Below are 23,507 nucleotides of genomic sequence, written 5' to 3'. Positions count from 1 at the left end.
CTAGCTTATGTAGGACTTAGGGATTCAGTTTGGTTTTCTGCCTCGAGCAGTTTCACTGATGCTTCTCAGGTGACTTTGGTTCCATTCTTTTTACTCTTAATTTCTGCATTGTTTAGGATGAAGATGAATTTCCAGAGCTAAATAGTGATAATGGAAGCAGCAAAAGTACTAGCATCCAGCAAAAGATTTCACCCAAAGTAGTAAGTAGTCATTTTGTTTTGCAAAGCATTCTCTTTTGAGACTATTCAGTTTGTGTAATTTTTTTATGAATCTCTGCTACAAGAATTACATTGCAGTAATTGTGATGATCTTGGGGTGTTATTGTTACCAGCCTTGGATGCTAAAGAAATGCCAGTTAAAATAAGTGATGCAGGGAACCCATCTTAAAAAACCCAAAAACTTCAGGATTTTTCTCGCTAAGAAGGTTGTAACATACATGTTACAGGCACTCAGTGTCACAGACTGTCCCAAGTTGGAAGGGACTGCTGCATCACAATGCTTTCATGCAGACATCTCTTGAAATTGTTAAATCTGCAAATATGTAGTAATGGTGTCAGTTTTTCAAAATAATTACAGTTTGTGTAGTTTCATTTCAAATAACTTGATCTGCTCTAAGGCTGTGGAAGCAGTTGCTGGAAAGGTACTTTTTTTAGTAAGTGATCTACTTAAATATTTTTGTTGCAGAACACTGCATATAGAATGCTTGATCTATTTGGCTGATTTCCAGGAAAGTCAAATCCTAAGTGAAATCTTGGGGAGGGGGAAATTCTTTATTTAGCAATCAGACTGGAAAACCTTCTGAACCCATAATTGGAGCTAAATAGAATAGCTTTCCCATACAAAAATGAAATCTAAGTTCCTAGTTTTATCAACTTGCTATGTCATCTAGCTGTAGTTAATTAGGATGTCATACTGGTAATCAGAGCCTTGGGTGATTTGATTTCTGAAATTCCACCTATTCTGGAGAGAAAGGTCTTTTAATTGTGGGGGTTTTTTTTGCATTTTGTTTAAAATTCTAGTTGGATGACTTACCAGAGAATTCTCCAATCAACATAGTCCAAACTCCAATTCCCATTACAACCTCTGTACCAAAGCGTGCTAAAAGTCAGAAGAAGAAGGCCTTGGCTGCAGCACTTGCAACAGCTCAAGAGTATTCAGAGATAAGCATGGAACAGAAAAAACTTCAAGTGTGTAGCACCCTGCCCACCCCAGCACTTGGTCAAGAGGAGTATCAGTTACTGATGCTCCTCTTACTCTCTAATAGCAGTAATCTCTTTGTAAAGAACATTGCAGGCACCATTTCTTTGTATTTATTGTATGTGATGTTCCTGTTGTAGGAGGCTTTATCAAAAGCAGCTGGAAAGAAGAGCAAGACCCCTGTTCAGTTAGATTTGGGTGACATGTTAGCAGCTCTTGAAAAGCAGCAGCAAGCAATGAAAGCTCGTCAGATCACCAACACAAGGCCTCTCTCATACACAGGTATTTCTAATCTGCCTGGCAATGGCTAAATACATTTTGTGCCAACATGAATGTGATTGATCTGAGCATCTTAAGTGTTTTTCTTTCTGTCTAGCTTTAGCTTTTGAATATAAGCATGATAAAAACCTGGAAAGATTATTTTTAAGGCATTTCTGAATAAATTGCCTGTGCTATCATCCTCTGAGCTGCAGTGTGCAGTGGTGAAAATCCATATAGAGCTGAGGCCAAATGTCTTTTAAAAGACCTGGTATTCAAAACTCAGGATTTGTCTCCTGAGAGTAATTCAGTGCTGAAATGAATATGTGAAAAGAGCATCTACTAATGATATTATAAAATACTCTTTGAAAGAGAGGATACCTATGACTATGATATGGAGGGATATCTCCCTAGGATATTCTTCCCATTTCTGCTGATTATGGTTCAGGGTCTCCTTTCTCAAACCAAATTTGTTTCTTAAACTGTCCATTGTTTCTATCTTATGCTTTTACCATCCATAATGTCCAGTGGCAGTGAATTCTAACCTTATTACATCCTGTGTGAAGGAACTTTTCTTTCTGCTGTGTTTTTTTGGGGTGGAGGTCAGTATTGGTGTTTTTTGTGCTCCAGGTTGTAATTTTGTTAGCTTTCACAGCCTTTGTATTACAAAGACTGAGCAATCATTCCCTTCTTTCCTCCTCTGATTTTTAGATGTCTGTCAGGACTCTGAAGAGTCCTAGTCTATTTAGTTATTTAATTCTGGAAGTATCTTTTGTGGGAATCCATATTGCTTTTTTCTGAACCTTTGTGTAGTTCTGCTGTATCATTTTAAAAATAAGATCAGACATACACAGAATATTAGGTTATAGTTCCATCATGACTGTATACAATGGCTTAATTCTGCTTTTTTTTTTTGCTGTGTCTTTATCAACACAACATTAAATTAGCTTTTTTAATACTTGCTACCAAATACAGAATTGACGTTTTTGTAATTACTTATTATAACCCCAGTCTCATTCCTAAGCACTTGTAGGTAGCCTGGAGTCCATCACTGTGCACATAGTTACCATTTTCCTTCTGGCGTGTTGGTTCTTTTACCTGCTTTGAGTTTCAGCAGTGTTCAAACATTAATTCAAGTTGGCGAGGTTATATCAAACAAAGCTCAGCAAAGAACTGTTGGCATTTCCATTGGAGACAGCACTTATTTTATTCTTTCTGGCAAAAGATCCCCTTAACTAAATGTTGCACTCTCTCATCTGTTTTGTCTTGTCAACTGTTCAGGTCTTTAACAACTGGAAATCAATGTTTGGATAAATATTTGTGATTTATCTTACCATAATCATCTTAACTAGTAAAGCTACATGTGGTCATTTGAGAGAGACCCCTTGCCATTTATTAAAATAATTCCAGGAATCCATAGCTTCCTAAAACATGAGGCTGAGTTGAAGAAAGCTTAAAACCATCTGGAAGCAACAATATCTGATGATGTAATTTTCCTGTCATTATGAACTGCTTTTTTTCCAAGGAAGGAAAATGTACTTAGAGAATTCATCAGTGGAAATTCTGAAAACAGCGTTGAAATAAAGCTGATGTGCCTTTTGGTAAAACGAATATCTATCTTGTATTTAGTTGGCAGTGCTGCTCCCTTTCATACCAAAGAATCTGCCAGCAGAAAGTCCTTAACAAAGGGACAGCCATCTATGGGTTGCCTTAATCCTTTGGATTCGACTGCCCCAAAAGTGAAAAGAGGAAAAGAGAGAGAGATTGCAAAACTGAAACGCCCTACAGCACTTAAAAAGGTAAACGTGCCAACCTTGGAGTGTTTTGACCCACACTCATACTTCAGAAATAAAAACTGGTATGTTCTTAGTTGAGAACTAGTTCCAGTGAGCCTAGAGCAAGGGAGTTAGGAGCTCTTGCCTCCAGTTCCTGCTAAACTGATGTCCTGTCCTTTGGAGCTAGACATGTAACATAACTTTTATATCCCCATAATTAGTTGAAGGTAATAAAAATGTATCTCAACAGAGATTGCAAGTGTGTTTTCTTTTTGTAACTATAGGCACAGGGAAACATGGGAAAACTTCCACAGTTTTTTTCATGTGGCTGATTCCTAGTCTGTAGTGCAATGTAGTATGCTAACCTTAATTTTTCCTACTCCTTTTTATAGCGATGGGTATAGAACTTGAAGCAAACCCACAATTTTTAATTGAGTAAATTTACAAATAATTGCTTGTATATATCTATGATCATGCAGTTGTGAATTAGTTATGTGCAGAAGGAATAGAAAATATATGGAGATCAGAAGGTAAAATTTTAAAAAGTGAGCCCTAAAAATGCATATGTGAAAGCCTTTTTCTGACCTGCCTGTGATCTGAGTTAGAGGAATTCACCTGTTCAAAAAAGTTTTCTAAACTGTTTGTTGTCAATGCTTTTATGTTGTTGCTATTAAACATGATAGTAGTATCAGTATATCCATGGCTACTTACCTTTGCACTTTCCTTTCTTTTATAAAAGGATTGTCTTTATTGAGGTGCTTTACAAAGATGACTAGTATGCCTGCATAAGGTATTTTTTTTACAGGCATAGGGATGAGGAATTGTTAATAAGTGAATGTTATGTATCAGAAAAGAAGCTGTGGAAGTACTTGAACTATTGCAAGTACTATTTATGCACACATATGTGAGTATCTGTAAAATGCTGCAGTGAAATATCCTCTGTGATCAAAGAGGAAACTGAAATTATTTCAAGAGTTTCTATCCTGGCATGAGTAGGAAGGTTCAAAACAAGTCACTTAACTTTGTGTTATGTTCAGTGAAAGGGATATTTTTCTTTACAGGTATCTTCATAATTTTCAGATGCTGACAGTTCTTGGTTTTGTTTCCAGATTATTTTGAAAGAGAGAGAAGAGAAGAAAGGCCGTTTATCAGCTGACCACAGCCTTCTGGGTTCTGATGAACAGAAAGAGGCTCATTTAACCTTGACTGCTGACCAGTCTCAGGAGCTGGCCTCTCAGGAAGGTTGGTCTCTATCTCTAGACTCCCATCACTCCCACTCAGCTGTGCTGATCTGCTTATTTTAGTGTTTTGTCTTTTTCTTTCTATGCCACACAACTTAGTGATGTTATCTTTTAGCTCTTTTTAACTTTAGTTAATACTAGCAACTGAAACCCTCTTCTAAAATGCCTTGTCTGTCCCTCAGTTGTAGAAGGCTCAGAACACTGTGGGTTCTCAGTACTTGATCTCCATACAGCATTTTAATTATCATCTCAAGTGGGTTTCCCAACACATGTCAGAGTTGATAGTATTTTTGATAAGCAAGCAAAACGTGACCTGTTGTCAACTGTGCCACGTTGATCACTGTACTTTTTAATGATGAACATACTGAAAGTTTTCCAGATATGGAAGTTGCAAACTGTAAATAGGGTTTTCCAGTTTGTTGACCGTGTCAATCAACTGCAGTGTCTGGACTGTCAATTTGCAGCAGCAGCCCTGAGCAACTGAGAAACTCCGGAGAATTTTCAGCATCTTCAGCATGTTTTGGGCAGTGGGAGTGGGGGAAGGAGGTGTCTGTCAGGCTTCCAGATGTACTGCTTCATAACTGTTTCTTCTGAGTGACCTGACTAAAGCGGGAAAATCCTAGATATTCTAGGAATAATTTAGTTGAATATTTTTATGTATAAATATTAAGTAATTATTGGAAGGAGTAATAACATTTAGATGGATTTTTTTTCCTTCTGTTTTATTAATTTCCTAAATTAACCTCAAGATATTTTTTTAATGAATATTCAAATATTGTTTATTTATCCAGTCCATGCTGAGTGGTGCATGTGTGTTCAGTTTTTTCTCCCCCTTCCCTTGCCCCTCCAGAAGGGGAGGGAAGAATAATGCTTAGTGTTTTGAAAATATAATTTGGATGAAGTAAGGGAGTAACACAAGAAGTGTGATTCTGTTCCTCTTATATAAAAGTTGTATTTGTATTTTATAATGTTTAAAAATTGCCTTTCAGAAACTGGTCTGAGTATGCCTAGTGATACTTCACTTTCTCCAGCAAGTCAGAATTCTCCATACTGCATGACCCCAGTGTCACAGGGTTCACCTGCTAGTTCTGGAATAGGCAGTCCAATGGCATCTTCTGCAATAACCAAAATTCACAGCAAGAGATTCAGAGAGTAAGAGTTTTGCATTATTACTGTAAATTCAAGGCTTGCACTTCAGTCATCCTTGTGTTTTAAGTGTGGGTAGATTTAGTAGACTTAAGAGCTTAATGAACATAAGCTTCCCTTTCAGAAATAGAAGGTTCTGCAAGTTTTTTTTCCCCCCTAAATGGGTTGCTTGTGTTTTTACACAAATGTGTTCATGTATGTACACACACTCACTTGAGACTTTCTTTGGTTGCCACAGCAAATAAGCAAGGTGGGAGTATTCTCTCAAAAATATTTTTTAAAGGAACGCTATGTATGCTTTGAATGGGAAAGGAAGGAATACTCAGGAATGCTTAAAATACTGTAATAGTACCTCTTAATGTGTTAGGGCTTTTTTATTGATGTATCTTTATAATGTACTAAATTAAGGAAAAGAAAAATTGTTTGAGGCACTTATTGCAGTATTTGTTTGTATTTTTAATATTATTTTTGATTGGCTTCTTGAGATAAGGGATATTACTACAAATACAAATGTTTTAAGGATGTCGTTTTAACTTAGTTTTGCAGTCTGATTTCTAAATCCTTTTAATGACTTTAGTAGAAGTTAAATAACCGTTCTGAGGAAGTAGAATTATTTTCATTTGCAAAAAAGCTCGGTGAAACCTTGCTTATGCTAATATTTGTGAAGTAGCAGTGCTGACACTTGTGAATGTTGTTTTGAATTGACAGATACTGTAACCAAGTTCTAAGTAAAGAAATAGATGAGTGTGTGACTCTCCTATTGCAAGAGCTTGTCAGCTTCCAGGAGCGGATTTACCAAAAGGATCCCACGAGAGCTAAAGCAAGGAGAAGACTCGTTATGGGGTTGCGTGAGGTTACGAAGCACATGAAACTAAACAAGATCAAGTGTGTCATCATATCCCCCAACTGTGAAAAAATTCAGTCAAAAGGTATAAATGATTAAAGCAAGTGGTGCACTTAGCTCTTTTCAGTTTTCTTGTGTTAATTAGCAAGGTTAGAAGCATTTGTTACTATGCATGATGTAACACTCCCAGACTCTAACCGGGTTAATTGCCATTCCACATTTATTCTTTTCTACTCCACTCTGGAAGAAACTTGTTCATGAGGGGTGAAAAGCTTAAAGAAAAATAGATATTGGAGAATTTAAGTCTACTGTGTGTGTTACTTCATTTGTGTTCAATACACCTTGCATAGTCCTGAGCTCTGGATGCTTTTGAGGAAGATTCCTTAAGAGGAATGTGAATTGGTTAGTTAGCCAACCAACACATTTTGCCACAACCAGAAGTATAAGCAGAGGCTTCCTGAGATAGGAGAATAGTAAAGCTCTGCTTAAGAAAAGACCTGTGAGACTCTGGTTTGTGTGCAGGACTAATAGAGAATACAGAATATCACCTTCATCTGTACTCACTATACTTGAAATGTATTGAGTGTTATCCTCTGGGACATAGGAGCTGCTGATGTGTGTATTGAAGTTTTACTGACTAATTGCAGTTAAAGTGGGTTAGAGAGTTGTATCATGCCATATGATGACTTCAACTGACTAGATACCTATTTAAAATTTTCTTCAAGGTGGACTAGATGAGGCTCTCTATAATGTAATAGCCATGGCACGGGAACAAGAAATTCCATTTGTGTTTGCTCTTGGCCGCAAGGCTCTTGGCCGCTGTGTGAACAAGCTGGTTCCTGTTAGTGTTGTGGGTATCTTCAACTACTCAGGTGCTGAGGTGAGTAATTCCAGTCACATAAATGGCTGGAGTAAACAATTATGTTCCTTGTAGTAGAGAATTATTTGGCATTGAGAGCACACCTAATACACCTTTGATAATAGCCGTGCACTCACCTATGTTACGGTGTCTTTTCTTTGAAATTCAGTTTTTATGGTACTGAGAGGATGTGGTGAAACACTTCGGGCACAACATCTCATTGCAGCTTTCAAACAGACTTAAAGTGTAATCTGAAATTCTCTGGAAGGTTTAAGAATGTAAGAAAAACAGCATCTTAAAGTATATCCATCTCCTCAAAGTTGCATAAACATGGAGTGGTGTTTGTATTATTTAATACAGAGAATAACTAACTCTTAGTTGAAGTTGAGGTATTTGGTGTTAATCTTGAGGCTCATGTGGTCTACCTTGGGCTGAATGGAGTAATCTAAAGTGAAAACTGTTAGGAAGAATTGCTGCTGATAAAACTGCCTTTGTACTTAGGATCTGTTTAATAAGCTGGTATCCCTGACTGAAGAGGCCAGGAAAGCCTACAGAGACATGGTGGCTGCAATGGAACAGGAACAGGCAGAAGAAGCCTTGAAGAATGTCAAGAAGGCCCCGCATCACATGGGTCATTCTCGTAACCCTTCTGCAGCAAGTGCTATCTCATTCTGTAGTGTTATTTCTGAACCCATATCTGAGGTCAATGAGAAAGAATATGGTAAGTAGGTTAAAGCTTAAATAGAAGCTGGAGTTTTCCAAATGCTGTTTGTTGTGAAATTGCTAAAAATGCAATCCTTCCTAATTCAGAGTATTCTGCAATATTCAGGGATAAGAAAAAATTGGTTTAGTCTTCAGTTAATTTCATAAGTAATTTTTTCCTCTGAACTATATAGAAAATAATAATTTCTGATCCTCAGAAGTGTTATAGGTGTCTAACATCAGCAGAGGTGGCTTCTCCAGTTTTATTGAACTGTTAAAAAACTGATAGCACAGAATTGATTATGTAACTAAGGAAGAACTGATGACAGAGCAGGAACTAAAATTTGAGGTCTCTGAAGATATAGGACATGTAGCTTAAATTTTTAAACTTGAGATGGCAGTGAATGATTCTACTGTGAGCAGAAGGCGAGTTCATTTATCCAGTTGCTTAAGCCCAGATGAAAAGGAATATGAAAGGGAGAATACTTGTTAGAAGTATTCTAAGAAAGACTTTTTTTTTAGTCTGAGAGTGCATTAAAGAGAATGCTATCTTTTGAGTGAATTCTTTTGTGGTATCTTGAATTCATTTCAGGTATTAAATATTTTTTAAGAAGCCCTTAAACGAATGACTTAAGATGGTGACAATTTTCTCCTTTTAATTTATACTTGAGAGTAACCTCTTTGACTACACTTAGTGCTACATTTGGTGTTTACACAGGAAACTAAATTGCACAAACTTTCAACTTTGTAATGTCTGCTTTAGGGTACTGTAAAAACCCAAAGTTATTCACAGCTCTTTCTGTTCTCTCCTCTTTCCTTCTTCCTCTTTTTTCTCGTGGAAATTTTTCTAGAAAGCATAGAATAATATTCCAGTTATTAGCTGATATTGCTGCTTAGGCTGTTATTGCATGCTCAGAATAAAAATTTTTATATACATGGAATTAAAGTTTCCTACTTAAATTTCTTTCAAAATTTGTAGAAACAAACTGGAGAAATATGGTGGAAACATCTGATGGTTTAGAGACCTCTGAAAATGAGAGAGAATCCGTGTGCAAGGCTACAGTACCAGAAAAAGCTGGTCATGGCCAAATGGAAAAAACCACTCTTAATAAACAACCACCTCTGGCTGCAACTGGCACTACCTCAGCAACAAATCACGGAAAATCCACCCCGGGTGACAAGGATGAGGTGAAACCAGATGACAATCTGGAATGGGCCTCACAGCAGAGTACAGAAACAGGATCCCTGGATGGCAGCTGCCGAGATCTTTTGAATTCCTCCATGACCAGTACCACCAGTACTCTTGTGCCAGGGATGCTGGAAGAGGAGGAAGAAGAGGAAGATGACGATGATGAGGATTATGCCCATGAACCAATTTCTGTAGAAGTTCAGCTTAATAGCAGAATTGAATCTTGGGTTTCAGAGACCCAGAGAACTATGGAGACGCTGCAGCTTGGGAAGACCCTTAGTGGTGCTGAAGAAGACAATGCAGAGCAAAGTGAAGATGAAGAAATAGAGACTTCAGAGCAGGCAGATCCCGTCACTGATGGGGAGGAATGGACAAATGATAAGCACGCAAGTAACACTCAACATAAACCCACCATCTGCAGTTCTCTAAATAAAGAGCACACAGATTCCATCTATATGCCGTAAAAATAAGCAGGAACTCAGGAACTTTTTAGAAATTATATTAAAACTAACTGTTGTAAAGGTTGCAGCCATTATTCCATATGCTTCATCTCAACATTTTGCACTGTTAAACATTTAATACGTGTATTTAATTCACAACAATATTTTTGTAGCTGTCTGTTACTTTTTTGATTTTAAAACTAGCTTAGCTCTTAATCAGTATTGATTTCCCAGATTAGAACCTGTGTGGAAAATTTGTCAGTATGCATTCATTTGATCCTTTGTAAAAGGAAACATGATGTAACTGACCAGTTTTAAGCAAAATTCTTTCGAGTTGTGACTCTTTAGCTTATTTTCAAACAGGTAATAACACTGACAAATTACCAACAGTTCATGTTGGTCGTATGGTTATACCAGGCCTGTCAGTGTATTTGGCCATGACTTTCTAGTTCTATCTAGAAATAAAAGGAAACTTTTGATCCTCTTTCAAGAAAAGCTAGAAAAAGCCATTTGCAATCTTAATGAGAATTAAATAGTAGAGAAATTGTGTGTGATTCTTATGCTAAAATAGATGCAGCTTTTTAGTTGATGTCGGTGAATGCGTCATTAAAAAGCTGCTGATAGCTGAGATAGTTACAATAAGCTATAATAACTTTGATTCCAGAAAAACTTTAAACCAGAGGGATATAATTAATGTTTTGCAGGTTTTCTTTACAAGGTAGAAATACTGCATTAAAAAAAAAAAAAAAACCAGGAAAGAAAACAAAAATTCCCCATTCTCTCTGCAGTTGCTGTCTGCCAAACCACACTAAGTGACTCATTAACCATAATCCCTATTCAGGGCTTTTAGTAAACTGATGACTTCCTCTCTCTCCTGTCACTTACCTCAGGAATGCTGTTTTGCATATTGTATTCTGCATAACACTGCAAAAAGCAAGAATAATCCTTTAACAGCAAGTGTGAATGATGTGGTGGCTAGCTCTGCATTCACCTGCATGCTGTGATCCTGGCCAGGATGTATCTTAGCAACTCCTGCTGAAAATGTGACCTCTTTGTCTCTTCTTGCAGTTGTAAATGCTTTAGGAGTTGACCTCTAGATAGAAAAGAAAGTAGTTATTCCAGGAAAGGAGGAAGTGCCCTGTAGTTTGGGGAAGTATTTCAGTGGTGTGGAGGTAAAAGAAACAAAAACATGCCCTCCCTGAAACATCCCTGTTGCTAGAGAATTGTTCCATGTTCTGTTCCGAATACTGAAGTGAAATGCATTAACTGATGATGGATTTGTTTCAGACCGAGGACAGAGTGTGTGGCTAAACGTTGCACGTCAGGAGTCTGTTTTCCATCTTTGGTATTGGCAAGGGATGTACTGAAACTGCCAGCAGCAGGAGCTTCACTACAAGAGTAGCCAAAGAGTAACTCACGTGAATAACACTTTCATAGCAAACGTATGTTTCTTTTAATTTCTCTTCATTTTTCCTGATCACTTGTATCAAAGTGCATGAAAAGCCTCTGGGTAGGCTGAAAACCACAGGAAACTGAAGTTGGCTGAGTTGGGTGTTAAGTCCACACTTAGGAACGTGGGACCAATGTTTATAGTAGTAGTGATGCTGGCGTTTTAAGTTGCACTGGGAAAACAAGACTCCAGGTTTAGAAGTCATCTAGCCCTGGGTTTTTGGATGCTAATGAGAATAATAGAAACTGTGTATTATGTAAATAATGCTTTGATAGCTTAGGCATAGCAAATGCTATGTAGATAAGCAGTGTAGAGAGCTGCTACGACAACTGGCTGTTCTGTCACGTTCTTAGCTCCTTAATGTAATCTTCCTAGGTGTTAGAACAGGCATTTCATAGGAACACAGAGACTAAGGAATGATGCCTCCTGAATGTTAAACCTTTTACTGTCCCTGTGGCAGATTTCTACTGTCTGTATGTTTTAAGAGTTTTTGCTTTAGGACATGACAGGTGTTTGAACTGCTGACAAGCAAAACTCGCCCTTGGATGTGTAAGCACATCTCAGCACAGGTGAGATCAGTGCATACACTGAGGGCAAAACTTCGCCAGAACATCAGAAAACAAAGGTGTTTGTAGTTTCTCCTTTTGCTTTTTCAGTGCCAGTGATTCAAATAACTTTTGATCTTGAAGTATTAACATCAAAGGCGCATCTTTTTATATGTCTTTTCTGAACTTGGACTGTCATTTTAAAATTTTCTGACATTTATATCAAAGAAGTCTTGTAATATTCAGCCCACTATTTAACTGCAATTTTGCTACAAGTTTAATAGAGTTCTTGAAAGTGATACAGCACTTATAATTATCTCTCAATTTGCCAGCAAATAAGGAACTAGTCTCTTTTTAAAATGTGGCAGATCACCCTTAGGGGGGAGCAAACTGAAACTGAGTAAAGAAAACTGGGTTTAGTGCTTCCTTTTTGATAAACTGGGAATGAGCAATAACTGTAAGAATGAAATTGCAATTCCTTTGGGAGTGGTCCATTTGCATGTGAAATTAGGGAAGTTCCTTGCCACTTGAAGCACTTGAAGGAGAGTATCTCACTGTGGTAATTTTGGTTCTATTATCAACAGAATTTAAGAAGAAAGCATACAAATGTTCTACAATACCGTGGTTTTTTTTAAAAGTAGTTGAATTTCTATTTCAGTGTAAAAGTGTGCAGTTTATACAGGTTGCTACTGTCCCCATGAAAAGATGTTTCTGTAGTTAATAGGTGTATAGATATTTTTGTTGTGAAAATAATTATTCGGGAAACAAATCTACTTTTCTTAAGGCATTGTTTATAGAAATTATTTCACCACTTACTTTATCTGGTAAAATCAAAAATAATGTATCTGTGGTAGGGGTAGGGATCTTTTAAAACTGATAGAGGTGGCTATGTATACAACCTATTTATATAAATACTCGTAAGTATCTCTGTCAATAATAAAACATGGATTACAAATCTGTAAAAGGGAAAAATTCTGAAGAACTTCTGTCCTTAGTTGGACCAAGTAGCAATGTCTGATTAAGGCTAAGGCCCTGATCCTGCTCACACATACTTTGGAGTGTTAGTGCCACTGGCTTAAACTGGTGGCCTCTTTATCTGCTTAAGTTGTGTGCAGGCTGTTGTAGGATTGGAGCTAAACAGTGACAGAGGGTATTGACCTGTGTTTTAAAAATTCATTATAGAAAATTGTTCAGTAATGCACTTGTTGGTGTTCTTCTGGTAAAGCTGAGGTGTCTTTATGGGTGGGTGGGAGCTTACACAATGTGGTTCTGTCCAGTTCTTTAATACAAGCTTAAATTTTAATAATGTTACTTTAAATATGTATGTAAAAAAGTATTATTGTTTGAAAAGCTGCTGTTGCTGAAACTGTCATTAAGTATTTCTTGTGAAGTTGTGCCAACTAATGAAACTGTTGAGTTGATTTCAGTGTCAGCCATTTAAAAATTAGACGTGGCAATTTGTTAACAGAACAAAACCCACCAGAAACAAGCCATAGAAAATGAGGAATGGGGGGTTTCTACTCGCCCTGCCACACACAAGGAAACATGAGAATGTCTAACCCAAAACTTCCTCACCAATGAATGGTAATGCTGAAAGTAGAAACCCAGTTGGCACAGCCCACCTTCTAAATGTTCATAAATAGTTCATATAATTTACTTTTTAAATAGATTCTAATAAGGAAAGCTGTTTAATCTTTAATGTCTTAAAATTTATGGTAATCTTTAGGTTAAAGCAGTAGAAAAACCATTATAAAATACAATATGAAGGGGTTTGTTCCATTTCTTTTTTGCTGTATGAAGGATAACTGTTCTGTCTACCGTACTTTTTGGAGTAATAACAGCTTTTTTGCACTATGTAAATACTAGTGGGGATTCTTCCATAACTAATAAAAATGATTGTAGAAATTTATGGCTTTATTACAGTGCTACGTTTGTTCACGACTCTTTGATCCTGAGCTGGTTTGCAGGGGCTGCCCTGGCGCTGCAGGTGCTGGGACAGGTCTGTGTCCCACTGTGGCCACAGGGTGGAGGAGCTGTGTGCTGGCACCCACGGCCCAGCTCAGGGTGACAGCCAGTGCAGGGAGCTGAGCCCCTCAGCCACAGTGGGGGAGTGGCTGAAGCAAAAAGCAGGATTAGCTGAGGGCTTTCCACATGGATCCCAGCCCCCTGTTGTCACCCACTGACCAGAAAAGTATCAGATGGAAAACCCACCCTTCAGAGACTCTGGGACTGAACCAGGTGCAGAATACTGAGTAGGAAATAATGTTTTACTTTAGTGGAAATGAGCAAGGATAAGCACAGGTACCTCCAAAAGCTGGGATTTCTCACATGCTCTATGGGATGAGAATTTCAGTTGACCTGTCCTTACTGCTGGAGTGATGCATGAAGTTGGAAAACAACGTGAAGTTCTCTGCACGTTGTCCCCTCTTCTCTACTTAAACTCCTCGGTGGCAGTAACAGTGACCTGTAACAGTGTCATTAACTGGTTTTGCAACTCCCACGTGTGCAAATATTTGTAGCAATTCAAAATGGATAAAGCTTTGTCCTGTAATTCTGAAGTTTCTATTTATGTACCTTAACTTCATGTTTCAGTTCTGCTATTGCAGTTGTCTTCTGGTGAAAGTGCTTCTGTTACAAACCCCACTTTGGAGTTTCTATGAGTTGCAGTTAGAATAACTCCTTGTATCTGGGTTCTGCCTCTGTCTTCTCAACCTGGTAAGAATTTTGGAAAGTACAAAAAAGTGGGTGGCACAGTGTGACCTGTGCTATGGAAATGACAAAAAATTAGTTACCCTCAAGCCTTTACAAACTGAATTTTTTTCTCCCTCTTCATTTCTTCACCATTTAAGAAACACTAACATTGAGCAAAGTTCCTTGCCTCTGGTGAGTTTTTAAATGATGCTTTGCACTTCTGCACATACCAGAAAAAGCACCACAAGAAAAAAGATCGCTCCTGCTAAATTCCTTCAGGCAGCACTAGCCCTGCCTGTGCTCCCACAGCAGCCTGGGCTGTAGGGATAGGGCCGGATGTTCATGAATCTGTGTGTCCACAATGTGTGGAAAGACCCAACTCAGTCAAACTGCACTCAGCAAAAATGACAGCTCCTTGGACTTGCTTTCAGATTTTTAGGATCATTGTGAATAAACACAGGGCTTTATTCTTTTTGTTTGTTTGTTTGTTTGTTTATTGTTGTGGGCTTTTTTTAAAAGCACTACTGGGCAAACCAACCCACCCCACAGGAGATGATGCAGCTGCAGGCTCTTTACCTTGGGGGGTCTTTTATGAGTTACCACATGCAGGGGAAGCCAAGCTGGACTGCACTTCCTGGCCCCAGCTGCAGGCCCTGGTGTGCTCCCAGCTGTTAAATGAGATTTCCATGGAGCCTGGGGAGCTCCCACACAAGGCAGATGCGTGGGGGGTCTGTCTGGGCACTGAGAGCACCCAGCTCTTTGCTGTGGTGGTTTCCAGGGATCCGGCCTCAGTGACTAATGAGGAATTTAATAATCATGTAACACTGATAACAGAGTTGTTCTTCTGCAAAGGGAAAGGGGAGAGGGGGAATGGAATAAACTGTGTGGAGCTGTGTTTGTCCTTGGCTTCCCGTCGAGACTCTGGAGGCTGCAGCAGCACTGCTCACACCCACAGCAATTCAGCCTGTGTTTGTAGGGGAAGTCAGTGTGTGTCCACACCAAATTTGAAACAACTTCATGCTTCTATAAGGCTTTGGACTCTGTAGTAGGTTACTCATTTCTTGCAGAGTTACAAAGCAACAATAAATGTTGTCACTCAAAGCATTTGGGGGTTTTGTACAGTTTTCAAAGACATTGTAGTAAAAGTCTTCCTGTTCAGTAGCATCTCTCAGGGAAAAGAACCCTAAATGTACATTTAGAGCATTAAACTCCTTATAATGCTTTTCCTGCAAGGGAAGACTGTGTTTTTAGATGGATTCTGCCCAAGAGTGCTGTTTCAAGCTCTTGGGGCTTTCCTGTCTGCAGCTGAGACGGTAAGTGTCCTTTCTGCCATTGATTGTCTTGAGGAATAGGTAAGCACTGGAGAGGCAAGGATGTTTGGCAAAAAAAAGCAAGAACTGGAAGAAGCTCTTGGAAAGCTTTCCTTATGGAAGAATGTTGACTGTAGAGGAAGAGAGCAAATTAACAAGAAGTGGTGTTTGGAAATGCCCCCATGTCAAGGTTTACTTCCTGATTTTTCCAAGTTAAAGGCAATCATCCAAGGATGGAAGGGACAGATGCTGAATGAGGGTACATCCTTCAGTGTTTCCTTGCACACCTAAGCAGACACTGGGAGAAGTTCAACCCTCTTGTGGGATTTATTATTTTCTAATATGGGTTAGTGGATTGCCCTATAAAAATACAGCTTTAAAGGTAATTCCAGGAAAGGCTATTCCCTGCCTGCTACTGCATGGATATCAAGCCCTGAGATGCCACTAAAGCATGACTACCCCCAACTTCCTTTGGAGCTGACAGTAGTTTGGTGGTGCTGTTGCTGAAATTTGTTTAATGTGGTGGGTAATTCTGCAGCGAGGAAGCTTTAGGCTACTTTAGGCTGAAATGTGTCTTTTTATTTCTCCTGCTATGGGCTGTGCTCAGAGCTGGATCCAGTCACTAGATTCTTAATCTGCTCTTCCTTTGAGCACTTTGTGGTGCAACAGAGACTGGGGTGATGCTGGGTTTTGCTCATGGGCACTCAGTCTCCTTGCAAGCAGTGCTGAGGCAGCCCAGCAAGTGCTACTGAAGGTATCTTTGGGCTCTCAGTGTGCGAATCCTTTCAGAAAGCAGTGGTTAGGGCAGTGTGATGTTTTCTGATGGCTTGCAGGAGCTTTCACTAGCTCTTCTGTTTTGGGTATGTCCTTGTTGAATGTGCAGAGCTTGGCACCATCCACTTTGCAGAGGGGCCAGCTGTGGCACAGGTCTCCCATGCTGTGCTCTCCTCCCGTGTTCAGCTCTCACCCATTTATCTTTGATGGCTGCTTTCCCTCAGAGCTGCAAGGACTGGCTCTGTGCTGGCTCTTGAGCAACCTTCAGACTGAATTTTGGGCTTTTGCACCGGACTCTCCAGCTTGTTTCTGTTCCCCTGTGCTCTGGGACTGTCCTGGGGGAAAAGACAACAAAGTCCATCAGTGTTTGAAGGAGGAGGTGGTGGTCCTGCCAGGCAAAGAGGATATAAAAACAATATAAAAGGGAGCACATCTAGCTCAGCCCCGTTGCATGGCAGGCTGGGTCCTTCCACTCCATCCTGCTCAGCTGCAAGGATGTGAGCTTTGCCCAGGTGGAGCAGCACTGCCTTCTGCTGCCTTGGCCCACTGCACTTCTGCTGTCTTGGAGCTGCAGTTTTGGACAGAGCAGTGTTGCTGTGAGTGGTGAAACTGGGCTGAGCTAAACACAGTGTGGAGCCCAAGAAGGGAAATTGCAACTTGACTTTGTCACCCTAGAACATGATTTCAGGGATTAGCTAGAATGGGAGAAAAGTATTAATAGTCTAATCTCTGATTTTTGTATCCAGGGGCCCTGCCTTTGTCCTCCTCAAACCCAGTAACTCTGATCCCTGTGTTTTCAGCCCAAGAAAACCCTCTCTGGCTCTCCTAGAAGGTAGGAGGGGCTGCAGTTGTCAAATCCACCTAGTTTTTCCTCACTCAGAACAAGGGCTAGGAGATAAAACAATGAGAATGATTCGACATGTGGGAAAATAAATTTCTCTCAATTGAAATAGAATAGAACAGTTTCCATGTGTGATTCTAGTGGAAATAAGCTGCTCCAGGCTTCCAGAGGTAGCTGCCACCATGTTGTTACCTGCCACGGGATTTTCCTGCCGTTCTGTAACAATTTGCTGATTTCTGCCAGGATCAGCCAGGCATGTCAATGAGGAAGTAAGGCAGATCATCTTGGTGCACCTCAGCATGAGTTAACTCTGCTGCTGCTATTTATAAAGGGAAAAAGTCCCCTGTTTGCTCCAAATTCTAACAGAAAGGCCAAGCTCTGTTGTACCGGGTGCAAGCAGCACGCAACGGCTTCCTCTGGGCTCCTGCAAGATGCAGCTGCTTTTTGGGTGTGCTCTGCAGGTGGGTGACAGCTTTTCCCCCGTGCTGCCCCCACACTCCTGGTGTGAGACTGCTGAGCTGCCTCCTCGCCTCTCAATTGGTCCCCAACTCGCCGTGAACTCTCCTGTCCCCTGCGAGCGCTGTGTGCGCCTGTCCCGGCCCCGGCGCTGCAAGGAGAGGGTGGGGTGCCTAAGTGCCTGCTCGAGCTGGGATCCCACAGCCCCAGATCTGAACTGGGGCTGCTCCCAAGGGTGCCTAAGGCTCCAGGCTGACACTGCTTCTTCCTGACAGATCGGCTGCCTGTGGTGATGCTGGAGCTGTGGCTGCTGCTCTCTTGCCTCCTTCTCTGCAGCTCTTTCAGAGGGGCACTAGAAGTGGCTGTAGCTGCTCCTCAGTAATGGTGCTGTCCCGTCAGTGTGGTTACACCTGCCTGAGCTCCTGTCCCCTCTGACAATACTCAGCTGGGCACTGCCCACAGCAGTTCTTCATGCAGCATATTTGAGGCTGAGAGGCTGTTTGGGGCTGTAGACAGGGTGTGATGGAGGGTTGGGTGTGTTGGGGCAACAGCGATTGAGGGAGGTTTCAGCTCCTAACTGTGCACCATGAGGGCATTCCCAGGTAGCCTGAGAAAACACGTGTGGCACAGCCCTTTGTCAGCATGCACCATTCTGTGTCAGCACCCATCTGAGGTGCAAAATGATTTTTTCCCTGTGTCCTGCTGGGGCAGCAGCAGGGGTGAGCAGGGAGCTGGGAGGGTGGGAAGCCCTGAGCACTGTGAGCAACCGGGAACTCGAGCTGTGAGCAAGAAACACAGGCTCCTTTTAGGCTGAATACAAGGCTGTAGGCTCAGTTTCGCCAGTGCTTAAAGGAGCTTTGTTCTCTGTGCTGGTAAGAGGCTGATTTCCCAGTATTTTAAACAGAAATCTTGTTTTTAGCCTTGAGAAAAAAAGCTTTTTAATTTATAAAGGCATAGCATTTTTCTTTTCCCTCCTCTCCCTCCCCACAATGGCTGGTATTGCTTGGACAATGCTGCTCTTTGCAGCATTGTCCAAAGGGGTCCTGCTCTTGAGCTTGTGTTTCTTGATCACTGCTGAAAAAAGAGCTTGTCACAGCTGCATTTTTCTCTGGAACTTGCAGTAAAACACCAGCTATTCTTCACCTCCCACACTGTAACCGCACTTGCTGGTGCCTGTGAGCACAGAAATGCCGACTGAAGCACCGACCTCCCTCGCCTCTCTGGAGAAGCCACCCTGAGCCCCCCTGGGCACCTCGCGAGGGGAACAACGCTTTGACCACGGGGCAGCAGATGCTGGTGCCGTGCAGGGCTCGAGACACAGCTTGTGGGTGATTAGTGAAGGACAGGCTGTTGCAGCATTATTTCTTTTTCTTGAAAATGTCCCTTTTCACCACACAGGTTTAAAGCCTGCCCCATTAACCCTTTCCACCTGCCAGTGGGACAGGGAGGGGATTGCATCTCCTGCAGGGCCAGCAGGGACCCCACCCACCCCTTTTCTCACTCACACAGGTAAAGAAGGCTCAGATTGCTTCCTGAGGAAGAAGCAGCAGGCAGGCAGGCTCAGGAGATGAGGACCACCATGGGCCAGGGACCACCCACAGCCATGAACTAATCTTACCTGAGCTAAGGCACGGGGGAGTGTCCTGGTCACCAAGTCATACTTTCCCAGTGCTGTCATCTGTGCCAAGGGGCTGCTGTAAGGCAAGAAGACCCTTGCTGTGTGCTCAGAGGAAAGGTAGGAAGGATGGTAAGGCTGATCTTGCACAAAGAGGAAATTTGGCTTGTCTGTTTGCACGTTTTTCATGGCAGTAAAGAAAAGACAAATCTGGGAGGTTCCCCAATATGGAAGCCTGGGGCATCAGCATCTCCCTGAATGCTGGTCCTCATTGCCCTCTTCATGGGAAGCACAGTTTGCACTCCCTTGCAGACCTCCTCCTCACCAGTGTGGGCTCCATGGGTTCTCATCCCAGTTTTCCTTCCAGCCATGTTGATGTCATGTTCCAGCGTGGCGTTGAAATGAAAGAGAAATGTTCATGCTAAGAGAGTTTCTGTGCTTTATGTGCAATCAATAGAGCTGCTAATCACTTCTAAAATTTTCTATTATTTTGTGCTCAAAGCCATCATTAAAGCTTCATGAGAAATTAGTCATTCTTTATAACTTGTGGCTGGTCCAGGTTTTGCCTTTGGGTTTGATTTAGTGAGCAGTCTGAGCCATCCTCACCGAAATGGGTTGATTCGAAGCAGCCACTTCCTCTTTGAGCCATATTTCACTAAAAGAGTCTGGAGGACTGGGATTTTTCCCTACCTTATTGTAGCAACTATTGCATCTTTAGGATTGATACCAGCTTTCATACATGAGGTAAGAACATGGACTGGCTGTGATGAGCTCTCTCACTGTGACAGAGACAGGCTGTGATTTTCTCCGCCTGTCACAGGCAGAGCAATGGGCAGCACGGCCTCTCCTCATCCTCCTGCAGCTGATTCACAGCCCTGAACGCGAGCAGAGAATGAGGCCGGTACCACTGTGAGCTTGAGGAAGGTGAACTCAACATTGAAAACCTGGCGAGAGAAAATGCCTCAGCCAACGGAGGGAAGCGAGGCCCCGGTCCCAGTTTCCCCGTGATGCTGAATTTCTCTTCCCGCCACTCTGCCCCAGGTGTCGAAGCCCCACACGGAGCCGAGGTAACTCGTGCTGAGGGCCCTGATATTTTCAGTGAGTAAAATAAACCCGTCTCGCTTCTTTCGCTGCCTGAGGTACACGCGATGCCTGAGGGGCGCTTTTCCCCCGGGGCTGGAGCTGAGCTGCCGGGCAGGGAGCGCCGGGACAAGCCTGCGCTTTCCTTGGGGCTGGGCGGGCAGCCAGGGAGGCATCGCAGCCCCGGCTGCGGCTGGGCCCAGCCCGTCGGCTCTGCCTGTGCCGCCGCGGAGGAGGAATGGCCGCAGAACGGGGATTTTGGGGGGATTTTGGGGGGTTTTCGGCACCACCCCGGGGGTCCCTCGCTCCCCCCGCCCCCCCGGGCCCCGCTCCCCGCGCGCTGCGGGCGCGTGAGCCGGCGGCGGGCGGTGATTGGCTGCGAGGCGCCCCCCGGGGGCCGCCGGGCCGCGGCCGCGCGCCGAGCGCCATTCACGGCGCTGCCCGCCCGCACGCGCCGAGCCCATTCACAAAAAAAAACTTCATTCATAAAACCGGCGGCGGCGGCGGCGACCGGGGCTGCGGCGGGGGCGGCCCGGGCGCTGCGGAGCTGCTGCCCCGCGGCGCTGCGGGAAACGGCCCCGGAGCCGCAGGAATATTCGGTTGTTTCGGGATTATTATGGTGCTGAAGGACTTTCCAGCAGGAATTAGCGAGACCGACGCTGCTCAGTGTTTTTCGAAGAATCCTGGGTTTGTGCCTGACGGCGGGGCAGGAGCTGCAGCGCGGGGATGCTCTTCGCCTCTGGGGCAGCGGCGATGGAAGTGCAGAGAGCCGGGCACCTTACGGGGTTCATGCCGGTCTGAAAATACGTTTGGGCTCGTAGCTGTCTTGCTCTGCTTTGTGTGGAATATGCTTGAGCTTTCGCTGCAGCCAGGACTCCGCAATTATTGATGCTACAGCTGTGAGTCTTCAGAGCTAGGTGGGATTTAGTGCCTGTCTTGAGGCAGGAATGAAGGCAGGTTTGGAGAGTGGCTCTTCAGCTTAAGGTGCTACACCACCGATGTGCTTTCCTGTATGCTGCTTTTATTACTGCTTACAAAATGCCAGATGTCCATGCAGTTTTAAACCTTGTCCATTGAGGAAAAGAAACCATTCAAGAGGCAGTCAGCAAAAATATCCAATAGGTTTCTGTTTTGAAAATTGTTTGACTTGCTTGATTTCCATATAATTTATCTACAAGAGCCAATTTATGCAAGAATATCCAGTTACAGATCTGCCAAGGCTATGAGAGAACGCAGCCAGCAGAGCCTCGGTGGACACGTCCTGTACGTAGGGTTATTCAGACATCCAGGAATGCTGCACAGGGCTAAGTACAGCCGATTCAGGAATGATTCCATAACCTCCCTAGATGAAGGTACACAAAATACGTCTTTAAATATCAAAGGTTCTTCCTCCTCTTCCCATTCTTCAACACCCAACTTACTGACAGAAGATGTCTCCTTGGGGCCACAGGACGCCTGCACCACGCTGTGCACGCTGATCCCCCGGATGGCCAACATTAAACTTGCCAACCCGTCAAATCTGCCGGGGCTGAAAAGCTTCTGCCTGGGAACGAAAGAGGTGCCGCGAATTAAACTCACGGAGTGCGTTACCATCCCGAGCAGCCCAACCTCGCCTGAGATCAGCTGCCTGTCGGCCTCGTATCCCCAGCCAGACCTGGACAAGCTGCTCCTAACCCCAAAGCCAGTGGGCGACTGCGCTGTGCGGGGAGCTGAGGAGCCCGCTCCTGTGGGCAGGCAGGACAGGGGCCTCGCACAGAGCAATGAAAGCACGTCCAGCCAGGAGCCAGGAGCCACCTACAGTGTGCGGGTGAGTACTTCTCCCTGGGCTTCCATTCTCTGACAGAGCTAACAGCTCAGCTGGGTGACCTCCATTTTCCCGCCTCTAGAGTCCATGCCCCGAAATACTGAATTCTCCCGTGTATTTCCTGTCTTCTGGTGTACGTAGGGCTGTGGCGTTGAACTGAGGGAGCTAAAAGCACCCCAGCTGCTTCCAGAGGTAACACAACATCCAATTCCAAAGGACTATCTGTAGACTTTCTGAGGAGTGCTGTTGAGCTGCAACGAAAACGGGTTACTCTGGCCTGAAATGTGTGTTGGAGGGAAAAGGAGGCCCATGAAAGGGCTCCCCATCCCTCACAGAGCAACTCCACGCACTGGATGCATTCTGGCCCACACTGCCGACATATTTGTCAGGGAGGCTGTGGGGCAGGCACTGCCCAGGTTGTATTTCCAGTAAGGTTTTCTGCTGCTCTTCCTTTCATGGGCAGGATCTCTGAAGGGGGTTCCCTGGCCGGAGCCTCACAACGCAACAGGGAGATGTTCTTCCCTGCATCTGGCTGCTTATGTTGTTCCCATGGCTGTGAGCCTTCAGGAATCTGCCCAAGGAGAGCTGCAAGAACATTGCTGACATGTCCTGGCCAAACTCTTGGTGTTCTTTTTAACTAGCCCCTTTAGCAATAGCAGCAGGTTGGTAAATAAGTAGAATAGGGGTTTGGGCATTTCAGCATCAGAGGATGGGCAAGGTGAGAGGATGAGCAAGGTGCTCATTTCCCCAGAGACCACCAGGCTTCTTCAGGAGCTGGTGAGGAAGCCTCAGATGGGCTGGGAAGTGGCCAGGGCTGCAGCATGGCAGGAGTATGGTGCAGAGGCATGGTCTCACCTGGAGGCAAAGCAGGGCCGAGAGACCAAGGGCTGAGCAGTTGGAGCTGCTTCCAGTCCTTACCCTCTCGCCCTGGCCCTTGCCCTCCCTCCTGTGTGTTTGGAGACACTCACTCTCCCCATCCAGCTTCTTGTGCCCTTTTGGGGCATGGGATTGTTGGGATCTCAGCAGAGACCCTTCTAGGAGGCGGGTCAGACCTACGTTATTGAGACCGCTGATCTATTGTGCCAGAGATCTTTGGCCTTAACAGCATAATCAGAGTCTGAGGAGGATTCAACAATTACATGGAAAGGATCTACATTTATTTTAGAAAGGCAATAATGTGGTGAATTAAAGAAATGCCATAGGGCAGAAGCTGTCCCCTGCAGACTGGAGCGAGGCAGAAATTTTCTTGGTGTTGTTTTAAAAAGAGGAAGTGCTGGGCTCATTGCATCC

The 23,507-nt window shown here is 43.1% G+C and overlaps 2 protein-coding genes and 1 long non-coding RNA gene across 4 annotated transcripts in view; 2 read left to right on the top strand and 1 right to left on the bottom strand.

Moving 5' to 3' along the window:
• SECISBP2L (SECIS binding protein 2 like) overlaps positions 1 to 13,555 on the top strand; it is a 28,259-nt gene extending 14,704 nt beyond the window's left edge. Inside the window, exons 9-18 of the mRNA XM_039557765.1 lie at positions 117 to 200; positions 1,020 to 1,187; positions 1,338 to 1,479; positions 3,085 to 3,254; positions 4,340 to 4,472; positions 5,461 to 5,623; positions 6,326 to 6,546; positions 7,187 to 7,341; positions 7,822 to 8,041; positions 9,002 to 13,555. Coding sequence (XP_039413699.1) covers positions 117 to 200; positions 1,020 to 1,187; positions 1,338 to 1,479; positions 3,085 to 3,254; positions 4,340 to 4,472; positions 5,461 to 5,623; positions 6,326 to 6,546; positions 7,187 to 7,341; positions 7,822 to 8,041; positions 9,002 to 9,675 — 2,130 coding nt within the window. The 3' untranslated portion in view covers positions 9,676 to 13,555. The remainder of the gene's footprint in view (positions 1 to 116; positions 201 to 1,019; positions 1,188 to 1,337; positions 1,480 to 3,084; positions 3,255 to 4,339; positions 4,473 to 5,460; positions 5,624 to 6,325; positions 6,547 to 7,186; positions 7,342 to 7,821; positions 8,042 to 9,001) is intronic.
• A 1,254-nt stretch (positions 13,556 to 14,809) lies between these two features.
• LOC109143447 lies at positions 14,810 to 20,070 on the bottom strand. The gene is made up of 2 exons (XR_002043624.3): positions 19,337 to 20,070; positions 14,810 to 16,756 (listed from the first exon to the last, which is right to left on the bottom strand). It is a non-coding gene; the product is annotated as an uncharacterized LOC109143447 (long non-coding RNA).
• Positions 20,071 to 20,901: 831 nt separating this feature from the next.
• Positions 20,902 to 23,507, top strand: part of SHC4 (SHC adaptor protein 4) — a 28,724-nt gene continuing 26,118 nt past the window's right edge. For both annotated transcript variants that reach the window (XM_010391148.3, XM_010391147.3), the window contains exon 1: positions 20,902 to 22,220. In XM_010391148.3, the coding sequence (XP_010389450.2) occupies positions 21,636 to 22,220 (585 nt within the window). In that variant the 5' untranslated portion in view covers positions 20,902 to 21,635. The remainder of the gene's footprint in view (positions 22,221 to 23,507) is intronic.

This window comes from Corvus cornix, chromosome 10, assembly GCF_000738735.6.
Source record: "Corvus cornix cornix isolate S_Up_H32 chromosome 10, ASM73873v5, whole genome shotgun sequence".
Classification (NCBI taxonomy): domain Eukaryota; kingdom Metazoa; phylum Chordata; class Aves; order Passeriformes; family Corvidae; genus Corvus; species Corvus cornix.
This window is presented reverse-complemented; position numbering and strand designations above follow the sequence as displayed.